The sequence below is a fragment of the Octopus bimaculoides genome, chromosome 4, assembly GCF_046866305.1.
Source record: "Octopus bimaculoides isolate indiv1 chromosome 4, ASM4686630v1, whole genome shotgun sequence".
Taxonomy (NCBI): Eukaryota; Metazoa; Mollusca; class Cephalopoda; order Octopoda; family Octopodidae; genus Octopus; species Octopus bimaculoides.
Genome location: NC_142931.1, coordinates 21,632,647 through 21,647,748, shown reverse-complemented (window position 1 = coordinate 21,647,748; position 15,102 = coordinate 21,632,647). Strand labels below are relative to the sequence as shown.

The 15,102-nt window shown below is 37.7% G+C and overlaps 1 protein-coding gene across 30 annotated transcripts in view; it reads left to right on the top strand.

Annotated features, from left to right (window-relative positions):
* The window catches only part of LOC106876309 (putative FERM domain-containing protein FRMD8P1), a 154,291-nt gene that overhangs the window by 107,863 nt on the left and 31,326 nt on the right, over positions 1 to 15,102 (top strand). For 2 of the 30 annotated variants that reach the window (XR_016241402.1, XR_016241406.1), the window contains exon 1: positions 8,107 to 8,198. The exons of 22 other annotated variants lie outside the window; for them this stretch is intronic. Coding sequence is in view for 2 of the 8 variants with exons in the window: in XM_089350478.1 (XP_089206604.1) it covers positions 14,480 to 14,519 (40 nt within the window). In the remaining 6 variants the exon portion in view is untranslated. Of the gene's footprint in view, positions 1 to 6,677; positions 6,961 to 8,096; positions 8,199 to 14,434; positions 14,520 to 15,102 lie in introns of those variants that run through there. 6 more of the 30 variants (XM_089350478.1, XR_016241401.1, XM_089350482.1 and 3 more) reach the window with 6 other exon arrangements.

Sequence of the window (15,102 nt, the reverse complement as noted above, 5' to 3'; positions counted from 1 at the left end):
TGTGTATTTTCTTTGCGGTAGCACACCTGTTTCTGTCTTCATTCCTGATATTTCTCTCTCCGGCTGGGTAACCTTGAACTTCCTCAACAGTAAGACACCTGTATCTGTCTCACTATTAGCTTTTTCATCATCACCTCTTCCAGTGCATCCTGCCCTCTTAAAAGTTTTTGTATTGCAAGTACTTGGTGACCCTGTCAGTGTAGGTGCCACTTAAAAGCACCCAGTCAACACTGTAAAGTGGTTGGTGTTCGGACAGGTATCCAGCTGTAAAAGACTTGTCAAAACTGACCTCACTTGTGCTTATGTCACATAAAAAGCACTAAGTCCAATCCGTTGAGTGGTTAGTGTTATGAAGGACATCCAGCTGTAAAAATTCTGCCACAACAGTCACAGAAGTCTGGTGCATGCTTCTGCCTGGCCAGCTTTCGTGGTACTGTCCCACCCATGCTAGCATGGAACACGGACGTCAAATGATGATGATGATTATCATTATTATTATTATTATTATTATTTATATTTGATGTCCTTACTACTATCTCAAGTTTCTTTGTGTGAAGAAAGCATGCATAAGCACAGAAACACAGAAACATTTCTGAAAGAACCAGTTGAAATTCAGATCTACACCATGTGGTTATATGTGCACCATTGAGAATGCCTCCATGGTAGTCTTGAACAACTTGCAATCTGTAGTACCACTTACTGAATGGTACACTTAACCAAAAATTACTTTGAAAGTTTTAATAATGCAGCCCACCAGATGATGAGCCATGTCTCATGCAGCCCTCTTTTCTGCTCTATGGAGTCTTTTGACTTGCTAGAAATAGTAGCTAAATAATCCTTAAATCACACCCTACTGTCTTAAATAAGGAAATGGTGTATTAGATATGATGTAGTCCTGGATACCTTTAAAAAAGGCAGGATGGTCATGCTTTTGATGCCATTCATCTTCTCGGGTCAAGGTTCACCTATTTTTAAACAATCAATGTCCAACTACATTAGCTTTATGTCATTGACAAAATTCTACTTTTCCATTCTATTTTATAACCCTGTAATGCTCACATGTTTCATAGTGGAAGTGGTGGATGGGGGTTGATGAGGGTGGGTATGGATGGACCCATTAGAATGTCAGTGCTTCATTATTCTCAGTAGAGGCAAATACAATTAAGTTTTGAATGCAAAAGCTTTAACCCTTTTTTTTTCTCTCCTCTCCTTCTGGTTCTTTTGTTTGCTTTAGCCATTGTGGCTAAGGTCATGCTAGAGCACCTCTTTTGAAAAGCAGGAAAATGGATATATATATATATATATATATATATATTCCAGTTGGTTTACATGATTCTAGCTTTTCTTCTTTCTAATCCTCCTCTCACTTCACTAGTGTGTGTGTGCGTGTGTGCACATGCACATATGTGTATTGCTGTGCAGATATTGAGAACATAACGACAAATTTAGTTTAATCATGCTAGCAATATAATTGAATATTATATATTTATGTTTCCAATATTTCAAGCATTCTAAAACAAACTGAGTGAATTTATTATAGAAAGCTTCACATGAATAAAATGTGAGTGACTTAGCAGCCTAAAGCTGAAAATTTCTTTCAATCTATTTCTATTCTCTGTTTCTCTCTGTGTTAAGATGACTTAGTTGTTGTTTTTGTTGTTTATCCTGGCACAGCTCTGATCCATCAGACCTTGTGTCAAAGATATCCCAGCCATGCCAGCCTATCTTTTATTCAGTTATAATCTACCAAGGATTGCATTATACAATTTGTCCTTTATTTTAAAATGCTTAGAGTGTGATTTAAAGCAGATCTGGTTGCTTTTTCTAGAATGATTGAACGACCATGTAGATCAGGGCTGGCCAACCTAAGGCCTGCAGGCAGCATGTGGTCCACAGACTTTCATCTTGATACTTTCTTGAAATTGGTTTATTTAAACAAACATTTTAAAAATTTTATCAAAAATTAAAGAATGAAAAGTAAAAAAGAAAGATACTACTGTTTTTGCAACAAAGATATTTCATGTCAAATCAGCGATAATTCATTCATTATTGTAATAATAGCATGAGAAAGCAAAATGCTTTCAATTCTGTCAGTATACGAGCGGCCCTCAAAAGACTTTGTGTGATTAAAGTGGTCCACAATGTAATTTGAGTTGGTCAGGCCTGATGTAGACATTCTCTCATCAGCTGAAGGATTAGTGTTGGAATCCTGTCAAAGGGCTAACAAATGCCAGTTATAAGGGTTTCTCCTTGCTCAGTACTTCTCTTGCAGTTGTCTTTCTAGGAAGATGGCATCAGGTGTTTCTCCTCTTGGCACAAACCTGAACTACATCTATATAAGCTAATTCTCTTTTTAATCAGCTGTGCTAGCGCTGTTTCCAAAATATTCATGACCTGTTTGACAGTTTTATGTGTCTGTAATTGTTTCTCTCTGTTGCATCTCTTTTGCTCTTACAGCTGTCGACATTGGTGCTGCTGTGCCAGTCATTGGGTATGATACCTTCTTGAATTATCTTGATCAGCTAGCATGTGATATACTCCACCAGATATTTTAACCATCTCAGTGACTTTTCTTGATGAACCATCTGCCTCTTTTGCCTTCATATCCATAATTGCACATGGAATCATACTTGAATTGCTAGTTCCTCTCTTGAGTCTACACGAGGTCAATCTTCTCTCTTTTATGCATACTTGTCCATTAGCAAATTCATCTAACAATGACCTTTCTTTCCAGCATCAGTAAGAGTTTCATTCTGTACACATTTCTCCCTAGCCATATCACCAATCTCTTCAATACATTCTTTCTAGAACATTGTCTTGGAAATGGGAACACCTCGTGATCTTCGTGCTGTAGAATAATGGCAATCTTTTTATTTTTTACTTCTCACCTTGCTAACTGTACTTGATGTTTAGCATATAGTATTTGTCTTTATAAAATGCAGCAGATAGGATTGGGTAGGGTCGTGGTAAGAGGGAGAGAGCAGGAAGCACCAGACATATTCATAGGAAACAGCTGCACATGTTGATATAGCTATCATCAATTTTCAGCCATCCACTGTAAAAAACTGCTTTCTTCTGTGTGAAAATTATTTTATTGTAATGAAACTTGTCTTGTTTTAGAAATGCAAATTCATTACTCTATATCTCTGTATTGAATGCAATGTATTTTTCGATATTACTTATCAAGCATTATCAGATGATTGTGGATATGTGTGTATGCATGTGTGTCTATGTATTTGTTTGTGTACATATATGTATGTGTAGGTATATTCATATCTGTATGTGTGTGTGTGTGTGTATATATAGTGACAGGAAAGCTGCTGCAGAGAAGTGTAGGCAGAACAGAAAGAACAATGCTTTGAAGCCCCTGGCACCTGCTACCATTCCCTGTCCCTACTGCAGCAGATCTTTCCAAGCACGGATTGGGCTTATCAGCCATCTCTGCACTCACCGATGATGACCTCCCCACCCACCCTCTAGGATGATCAGATGGTCCTCGTCGTTCCAATGGACAAACAACTCTGTGTGTGTGTGTGTGTGTGTGTGTGTGTGTGTGTGTGTGTGTGTGTGTGTGTGTGTGTGTGTGTGTGTGTGTGTGTGTGTTAAAATCTGTAAGTCAGTAAAACAGGCACTTGTATATTTGTCAATAGAATGGGTGCATTAATCTTTATAGTATAGGTTCATTTCAGCAATTTTATCAATTGGTCTTGCACACAAATTAGGTAATCTACTGGAAATTAAAGGAGAATTTAGTGTTGTTAAACACTTTCTGCAAACAAATAGACACTCTTTGAGTTTCCTTTAGCTGTGTACTTCATATAAGGAAAATATTTGTAAGTCAGCTCACACTTGAGACTGAGGCCAGATGTAGAGGCGATGCAACATGTCCCCTTAATGGCTAGTGCAACACAGAAAGTGTCAAAGGATCCCAGTGAACATGCAGAAAACAGATGTGCAGAAGTATGTGGGTGTAAGAGAATGCTCTTCCAAGATCAGACTTAACAACCATAAGTCTTCCTTTAATCTCCAGGAAAGGCATAATGTCACAGCTTTGGTTAGTCATGTATGATTGTTGAGGGAAAGAACTATGGATTACTAAATCAAGTGGAGTGTACTGGAGAAGTGTGAGCGTCAGAAGGACCAGGCTATGCCTGGCCAATAAAATAACTTAAGAATTCTCTTCCTGTGGATATCTACATAAACTCACAAGAGCAATGTTTTCTGCTCATGCCCTCATGAAAGGAAGTATGTGACTGGTTACCTATGGGCACAATGATTATAAACGTTTGGATTTTCACCATTAGTTGTCCACACTCAGACATACACTCTTAAACACACATGTATGTATTCTTCTACTCATGGGCTTAGGATTGGTGCCTGCCCCATCCACACCTTCAACCCCCCCCCATACACACACACACACACACACACACATCTCAACTCTGCACTGCCTGCATCAAAATCCTACTTTGCTTGCAGTAGGCACTCAGGCGTTGGTGTGGGGGAGGCATACCCCTCTTATCTTTTCCCAGGGATTGTTCCATGTTTCACAGCAACCACAAACTGGATGTGACACTTGCTTCCAGTAGTGGGGAGACTTTGCCATATTTCTAACTAGTGTAGTCTTAGGTAATCACCTAATTGCCTAATCTATGTGTGAAACCAATTCATAAGATCAGCTGAAAAACAATCTACAATACTGTATATTATAAAGATATATATATTAAATATAATGTAAAGCAGTGGAATAGCAGAAACAAAGTTAAGGCACAAAAAATATTTATTTCACTTCATAACAGAAAGGTTATATATTGAGTAATATTCGTGTGATTGACTGTTAAAAGTGTGAAGAAAGGGCTTTATTTGTTGATGGTTTAGGGTGCCATCTATTAGTTTAGCTCTGTCCTTAGAAAGTAAAATTAACCTTTTGGAGCTGCTTCATTGCTTAGGGCATGGGTTTTGCATCTTATATGTACATATATAGACTGGTAGATAAATATATATGCAAGTATACAAATATTGGTGATATGTGTATCTATGTGTGTGTGTGTATATGTATACTTTATATAGTGTGTATCACTATCATTTAACATCCATTTTTCATGGTGGTATGGGTTGGACTGCATCAAGCACCAATGTCTGCTTTGATATGGCTTCTATGGCTAGATGCCTTCCTAATGCCAACCACTTTACAAATTTCATCGAGTGCTTTTTATATGGCACTGTCTCTAGTGAAATACCTACTGCCTCAAGAAGTCTTGCCTAGCTTATGCCATCTTAAAAAAAAACAAACATAAAAATGGTGACTGATATATGTGGATAGATGCATGTGCATATATACCTATACATGTATGTATATATGTATATGTGTTCTGTATATGTAAGTAAATGTGATGTATATATCTTTGTGTGTGTGTTTGTATATATATGTTTACACACAAACACACTTACATACACACACATATGTATATGCATTCACATGATATGCAGATGCAAGATATCTTAGGTGCAGTGAGCTATGTAGACTATGGTATATGAAAAAATGTTCATTAAATGTCATTGCTATACACACACACACACACATATATATGATATTACAATCTGGCAATTTTCATTCAACTTATATTTAATAAAACACCTGACTATGCATTTGTGAATGTTTTGGATACACACACATACTTATGTATATACACACATCTATGTGTATATATGCATATATGTACATATACATATGTAGATGTGTGTGTAGGTATATATGCATGTGTGTGTGTGTGTGTGTGTATATATATATATATATGCATGTGTGTTTGTTTGTATGTGTATTTATATTTATATATATGTGTGTCCATATGTATTTATAAGTTTGTATGCATGTCTATATATACACATATATATATATACATACATACAAGAACTGTAAAACATGTAGCAACATATGTCACATATTATATAATACAAATATTAATTGATATAGAACTCAATAGATGGTGTTGTGGTGTTAGATGGTTATTATATCAAAACAAATGACAATTTACTGGGGTTTTGCCTGGTGGCTGACATGAGCTCATACTCTCTCTCTCTCTCTCTTACAAAAATGCATATACATGTATGGACACACGGTAAATGAATCTCTGTTGGTTTTAATGTTGGATATTCCAGTTGCTCGACTGGTCTCTGCTTTTTCTTCCAGTATAGTGTAAGCGGTTCAGTATTTCACAGAAGCTTTTATCTTTAATGTTATCTTCGTGCAGAAACCAGCAGTGTATGACAAAACTAGTGAAAGACTTTGAACACCAAACCTAACGTTTGCTAAGTGAACTTTTATAAATACTATCTAGATACTGCGGTTAAGTGGTTACATGTGTGTTTATAAACAAACACACATATAATCACTATGTATACATGCATGCACATGTATACATACACACGTGCTTTTCTTGGACATTTTCGTACTTCTCCCTCCAACTTTCCTCTTTCTGATAATGAACCATGTTCAAAATGTTATACACTCCTCTTTTTTTCATCTTAAAACGAGCATCAAACTAATACATTTAAGGTGTACGTTCTTCCTTTTGACGTTTATTTTTATTTGCCTGTATGTGTGTGTGTGTGTGTGTGTGCGTGCGTGCGCGTGTACACACGCACGCGCGCATGTGTACATGTGCTGGGTATAACAGCAAAAACAATACTTGAGAAATATATAACGCGGCATTCTCTCGCTCTCACTTAAGAAAGAGACAAGGTGAGAACGAGAGACCGGCGTGTTAAATTTTAGAGTGGAAGAGGTAGAAATGAGGGAGGGTCGTAGTTGATAAATGATAATCTTTGTATATTAGAGGGAGGGGCGAGAGAGTATTATCTTGAAGTTTTCACAAAGTAAAAGGTGAAAATTAGTGAGATAAAACGGATTGTTGGTGTTGGGGTTATTACCACATCTGGCTGTGCATGTTTTTGTTGTTGGTAAATATTTCTTTAACCTTTTATAATATTTTCTTTCTAAATTATCGTAGAGAAGAAAATGTATATCTCTGTCGCTCCATTTACCTACCTGTCTGTCTATTTGTGATTGTGTTGCCTGCCTATCTGTGTAAAATTATCGTTGATGTTGTTTTAATTAGAACCCAGGTCAGCCTTATGAAGAAAGCCACCCACCCGATACGTGCTCATTATCCGACATACTGTCTGTCTCTCTTTCGACGAGGTGTGATATCAGGCAGTTGTTCCCAACTTTTTCACTACCAATGACCCCTTTTAAATGAGTTTTCCCACTGATCCCTTTTAATATGCTTATCCTTATATATTATGCAATTTTGAATTTAGTGTACGGACCCCCCAGTACAACCTTTGCGGACCACAGGTTGGGAACCACTGATATAAGGGAATTTTGCGTTGCTCGTGTGCATAATTGTATATCGTTATTTCATTCAGTTGTACCTCTTCTTGCAACAGAATTTTCAGTAACCAAGTCATGGAGTTGGATAAAGAAACTTTCTAACACATCATAAGAAAAGTAAACATAACAGAACATAACTCTAGTTTGGCGTCCCATCCCTGACTTTGTTTCCTCGTAATTTTACATTTCTGAGGGTGTACTTAAGATTATTAACTTTAGCATTATTCACCCGCCCCGCCTTTTTTTTTCTTTCTTATTTTTATGTTTGAAATATTAGCTTTAGGTAATCTACACTCTCCAGTATTTCTGCACAATGCCATTTAAAATATGCATTTTATTGACTTTCTATAAAACGTCTGGAGAAGGCAGAAGAACGATTCGGAACTGGTGTGCAAAGACAAAAAAAAGAAAGGCCTTTTTAAAATTTTCTCTGTATTACTACCACAATCGGAATCTACACCGTTGAAAACCTGTTTGCAAATTTTCATCTTCAAAAATGTGTATTTTCCAGAAACTCAGGATGAAATAAGTTAATGGGAGCAAGGTGCATTAATCTGTAGTTTTGCGCTTGATAATTTGTATGTTTTTAAACAGCTAAAACAATTCAACTGCGATGTTTGTTTTAACGCGCTCTTATCAAAGTCACTTGCCAAACAAGTGCTCTTGAAATATTTTGGTTCATCTGTATGTGTGTGTGTGTATGTGCGTGTGTTTGTGCGCGTGCGCGCACGTTTTAGTTGTCTGTTCTTAGTGTCTATACGTGTATTTCAATTTATATTACCACGGTTAGAATACCTTGTAATGCGTATGTATACCTTCGTCTCTGATACCTGTCTAGGCATGTGTATATGTGTGATCTATGATATATTTCTCTTTTCTGTGTAGCAATAAGTTGGTTAAAAAGTCACAAGACTTAAGGTACATTTGATTTAATGTGTGTGTAAATGTGCTTTTTTATTTGTTTGTGTGTGTACGCATTAGGTGATGTGAACAGTTATGCAAAAATGAATTCTCATACGTATGTAGAGACCGCTCCACATATGCGTATATAATACTTTATTTTGTTTGCTGTGTGTTTTACATGCTGACATTGTATATGTAAAACCTATTTATGTTTGTATCAAGTCACAAGACAGTGTTTGTGTATGCAAGTGTTTGACAGTGTCTATTCAGTTTGCTCCACACACGTCTACGTACGAATGTATATATGGTTATGCGAACGTTTCACAGGTAGTAACTTAAAAAGTTCCTGTCTGACAATATACATGCTCACACACATACATAGCCTTGTGATTTTTGATACACACACAGTCATGTAACCTGATACACACACGCACACAGACTGTATATGCATTTTTAAAATTTTCATCGATGCATGTCTATCTACCTGCGTGTATGTTTTTCCACCATCCCCCCTCTCTCTCTCTCTGTATAAATGTGTGCTGCGTACGTGTCTATTATATCCATACACGCATATGTATGCATAATATTTGTATGGTATCTTGTATGCATATATCTCTTTGTACATATATTAAGTGCTGTTATATCTACATGGGTCTGAGTGTGTGTGTGTGTGTGTGTGTGCGAACACTTCTGTTACAATATTTCCTGCTTTACGTCCTTTTGTTAAGCCCATAGGTTTATTATACGTGTATTGGCTATCCAGCTGGCAACACACTTTCTCACTCGTTTTACTCTCTCTCTCTCTCTCTTTCTATATACAAATACATGTACACACTCAAATGTATACATGGTTGTATTTATGGCTTGTCTGTCTTTGTGTGTGTGTATGTATGCATATATATATATTTATCTATCAGCTTTTAAAATACTATTTTTATTTACAGAATTATATATATATATATATATATATATATATATATATATATATATATAATTCTGTAAATAAAAATAGTATTTTAAAAGCTTATAGATAAATGGAGTTCTTGCTATTGCAGTAATTCTTTCCACTGTTTACGACTGTTTCAATAGTGTGCGGATAGTAAGTGCTGCTTGTGGTAAACCCTCGGATTTCTAGGTCCTTTCTATCTATCACACACATATATATATATATATATATATATATATATATATATATAATTTTTTGTTTCAGTCATTGGACTGCGGCCATGCTGGTGTACCGTGTTGATGGGATTAGTCAAATAAGTTGACCCCCTGTGTTTACTTTTTAACCTAGTTCTTATTTCATACCTCTGTTTTGCTGAACCGCTAAATTACAGGTAGGTAAACAAACCAACAGTGGTTGGAGACAAATACAAAGAATCGCGCATAGATGTATGCACGCGCACGCCCACACATAATATACGGTGGGCTTCTTTCACTTTCCGTCTACCAATTCAACTCACAAGGCTTTGCCCGTTCCACTGCTATAGTAGAAGACACTTGCTTAAGGGGTGCTGTGCAATGGACCCAAAGAAGCAAATACTCTTTACTCTCTTTACATGTTTCAGTCATTTGACTGCGGCCATGCTGGAGCACCACCTTTAGTCGAGCAAATCGACCCCAGGACTTATTCTTTGTAAGCCTAGTACTTATTCTATTGGTCTCTTTTTGCCGAACCGCTAAGTGACGGGGACATAAACACACCAGCATCGGTTGTCAAACAATGCTAGAGGGACAAACACAGACACACAAATACACACACACATATATATATGTACATATATACGACGGGCTTCTTTCAGTTTCCGTCTACCAAATCCACTCACAAGGCTTTGGTTGGCCCAAGGCTATAATAGAAGACATTTGCCCAAGGTGCCATGCAGTGGGACTGAACCCGGAACCATGTGGTTGGTAAGCAAGCTACTTACCACACAGCCACTCCTGCGCCTAATCCATACATGGCTCTCTCTCTCATACATTTTTGTGGTAAGGTGTAAACTTGCTGGTCTCTTATGACCTATTGCCCTCACATCACAGGATCCTATTCAGGAGGTAAATCTCTCTCCCTCCCCCTAATTGGTTGAATTTTCACTAGTTCACTGACAGCATCCGTCTACACGCTACCTACTCCTTGACTACTGAGTGCTTTTCCTCTTATTACTCATTGACTACTCCTTTGCTGCTCACTGTATTACTCACTAGAGTTACCTCATTGCACCAGGAACTTGGAACTTCTGTAGCCAATGAGGGAGTATCTATGTGATGGCTGGAGATGCTAGAAATAACAGTTAGACCTTTGTCTAATTACTTGCCCTACCTTCTTTAAAAAAAAAAAAGGTGAAGGACAGACTCTCTCACTCACTCTCACATGTATTTATTTATTCTTTATTTGTCTGTCATTGGACTGCAGCTATACTGGGGTACTTCCTGGATGGGTTTTGTTGTGATATCAACCCTGGTACTTATTTGAAGTCTGATAATTATTCCATCATTCTCTTTTTTGAACTGTTTGGTTATGGGGGCCACAAACAAACCGATAACAAATTTCGAGCTGTGAGAGACAAATGCAAAAACACATACATATACACATACAACACACCATAAATCAAATTCTATTCTATACTATTTATATACTGACAAAACCTGGGCTTCTCTTGATGGACTGTTTCCCGATTTGTTGACTGCTCTTCAGAGAAGTACTTGGCTTCATCACCAGTAGCTTAATAAACCAGTCATAAATTAGGCTGGCAAATTAGTGGATAGTCTAATTTGGATATTTGTGCATTTAACAGCTCATTATTAACCCTTTCGCATTCAGATTACTGTCAAATGTAATGCTTATTTATTACCATTGTTTTGAATTAATCATGCATTATCTCATAGCTTCAAAATTTCAAAGTTATGTTTATTTTTAGAATGACATTATAGGGTAGGTGTGAAAGGTTGAATCTAGTCAGTTTGAGCATAAAACAGGTAGAATATTTTGGGCCAGACATGACTGCTTTAAATGCTTAAGAATTAATTAAACAATATATATGGTATGTAAAAAGCATCATTTGAGCATAATCAATGCCAGTGCCACATAAAAGGCACCATTCAAGCGTGGTCGATGCCAGTGCCGCCTGACTGGCACCTGTGCTGGTGGCACATAAAAAGCACCATTCAATGTTGCCTGACTGGCCCCCATGTCGGTGGCATGTAAAACGCACCCACTACACTCCCAGAGTGGTTGGCATTAAGAAGGGCATCCAGCTTTAGAAACCTTGCCAGATCAGATTGGAGCCTGGTGCAGCCTCCTGGCTTGCCAGTCCTCAGTCAAACCATCCAACTCATGCCAGCCTGGAAAGCGGACATTAAATGATGATGATGATGATACAACATAAATTAGATCTGAAATGTTCTTTCTGTCTCATACTCACCTTTGGCACACTCCCAAATATACTTACATACCCTGTCTAATCCACTGTTCTACTTCACTAACATCCACCTCCCTGTGACTTGAGGAACATCCTGACACATCTTCATCACCAACTTTTGTATCTCTCTCTCTCTCACTTTTTCTAACTGGGATAGCCAAGGTAGCTGTTTTTGTCCCTCTATCATATTTTAACCTCCCATCACTTGGGACAAAGCCATTCCCTCAGTACAATTTCCCTACTCAATTGAGTGATCTTGACTTCTGAATTTTTTGGTGACCTCACTGTTATTGATGCCATGAAAAAAGCTGCCAGTGCTCCTTGTAAAGTTGTTGATATTATGGAGGGCATCCAGCATTAAAAACCATGCCAAAGCAGACAATGGAACATGATATAACCCTCTACTTCACTGGCTCCTGTTAACAACCACTCCAAGAGTGTAGTGGGTGCTTTTTCATGCCACCAGAAAAGGGGCCCAAGTGAGACCCTAGTCATGGCTGATGCTGGTGTCAGGTCAATGGCACCCATGCCAGTGACATGTAAAAAGCACCCTCTGCACTCTTGGAATGGTTGGTATCAGGAAGGGCATCCAGCCATAGAAACCTTGTCAAATCAGATCGGAACCTGGTGCAACTTACCAGTTTTCAGTCAAACCATCCAACCCATGCCAACATAGAAAACGGACATTAAATAATGATGATGATATATATAGTAAATATGTAGATATATACAGATATATATATGTATGTATGTATGTATGTATGTATGTATGTGCATGTATCTACACTCACACATGGGTTGCCACAAGTTTTGACCAAATTCACTGACAAGGCATTGGTCAGCCTTCAGCGATCTTAGATGGCACAAACCCAAGATGCCACAGAGTAGTATTGATCTCACTACTACATGCTTGTTGAGCAAATACCTCAACCACACAACCATGATGGTTAATTCTGCCAACATTTCAATAGTCCAATTATGTTATGTAAGGAAACTACACATCTCTGATGATTTGCCAGTGTCTTCATTATCTAATTTACATAACATAACAAATAATCACCTTGTTTTAATGAAACATACTCAAGATAATGTCACTAAATAGCATATAAACAATCTCTCATCTTTAGTTTTCTTTTCCTCTCTCTTTCTTTCTCCGTACACACACACACGCACGCATGTGTGAAAAGTAGGGGATGATCAGGCCTGGAATGCTTTTTGATCATAGATCTGTTTGATCAACAACAATCAATTAACTGAAAGTCTACATAGCTCCTACCCCTGTCTCTCTACACTGTCTACCTACGCACAAACACCTTACATGCATGTAGTAAATGTCTCTTAACTTTATACATGACTAATTCTCTGCATGTTCAGTCTTGTTGATTTTATACTGTCGTTGAGGCTTCTCCATAATCTATATGTATGCATTATTATTTTATATTGGCTTTCCATGTTGCCATAGAGTGAACAGGTCATCGAGGTCTGGTTCAGTTGTTATTTGGAGTTACTGCCCTTTAAGATTCATGCCAGTCAGACTGAAATAAATGAGGTCAAATTGATAAACAGTTAAAAAGACCCTTGATGGTGGTGCCTGTTGAAAACTGAGAGACTATATACATATCTATGTATCTTGGTTTGTATATGTTACTCTGGTAAATATTCTTTTCTACTCTACACACAAGGCCTGAAATTTGGGGGGAGGGGGTGCAGTTAATTAGATTGACCCCCAGTACGTAACTGGTACTTAATTTATCGACCCTGAAAGGATGAAAGGCAAAGTCGACCTTGGCAGAATTTGAACTCAGAACGTAAAGACAGACAAAATACTGTTAAGCATTTCTGCCAGCTCACCGTCTTGTTACTCTGGTAAATATTGTCAGATATACTCCTTCCACACAACAACTTAACTGCTTTGGACTTATTAACATCACATTAGTTCTCATCACCACCACTTTCTAGTGTTTATATTTGATTTTTCAATGCTTTAAATGCTTATCTTATTTCTTTACTGCCCACAAGGGGCTACACACAGAGGGGACAAACAAGGACAGACAAACAGATTAAGTCGATTATATCGACCCCAGTGCATAACTGGTACTTATTTAATCGACCCCAAAAGGATGAAAGGCAAAGTCGACCTCGGTGGAATTTGAACTCAGAACGTAGCGGCAGACGAAATACCGTTAAGCATTTCGCCCGGTGTGCTAACGTTTCTGCCAGCTCGCCGCCTTTTATGCTTATCTTGCTGATATTATACTGGTATTTGTGTGTATGTATGTGTTTGTGTACAGGATACATGTGTGTGTGTATGTGTATATATACTCATATACACATATATACATACGCATATATGTACAGCCAAAGGTGTACGTAAATACACATATACACATTTGAAGAAATAAAAAAATTTATCCTTTTAGTTTAAAGAGGAAGGGCAATGCCCATGACCTTTTTCGTGTCCTCTGAGAATGCTGTAAGGAAGGAAGGAAGGAGGCTATCCCAGAGTAGACTGGATACCCACTTTGCATGTATCCAGTAGAATGAACCCCACTGGAGGCGCGCCCAAGCCCTAGATGGTTGTAGTGAATTAGGTGATGGGTTACGACTGCCTCAAAGGACAGGAACGATAACTCTAGTAACTCTGACAGGCTTCCACTAGTAGTATCTATCATCGCCATCACTATCATCATCAGTATATATCTTTCATATTTCATGGTTGAAGACTTATCCAAATTACTGCACAGAAGCACTGGATCTGAAACTGCTTATGCACACAACCGTGATCTTTCTCACATATGCACACAATGGTAATTAAAGAAATAATTGATATATTCACCCACATCCAACATTATTTATTCTTTTGTTTGTTTTGTTTGTTTCTTTTTATTTTTACGTGTGTTTTTCCAAGTTAGCATGAGTTAGATGAATATATTGTTGAAGTCGACCTTAACCTGTTTTTCGAGTAAAGGTTCTCTTATTGCACTCAACTTTGAAAGCGTAGTCAGGGAAATGACAATGATGTCACTTGCTTACAGCCAATGATTTTTCAGAAGCAGAAATGTATAAATATACACGTGTACACACACGCATAAGCACGCACACACACTCACACACACACACACACATACATGTACACTCACGCATGTGCATGCACGCACACACACTTATATGCTGCCATACCTTATATATATCTGCTTCCACTCTCAACCACCTTTCACATTTGTCAACAGCTAACCCACCCACCTTTGTCCCTCACTATAACCACCACCATGTACCTTTGATTTCCATCTCATTCCCTGTACATCTCTCTCTCTCTCTCTCTCTCTCTCTCTCTCTCTATCTATCTATCTATCTATCTATCTATCTCTCTCCTGCTGCAACTATTTTCTT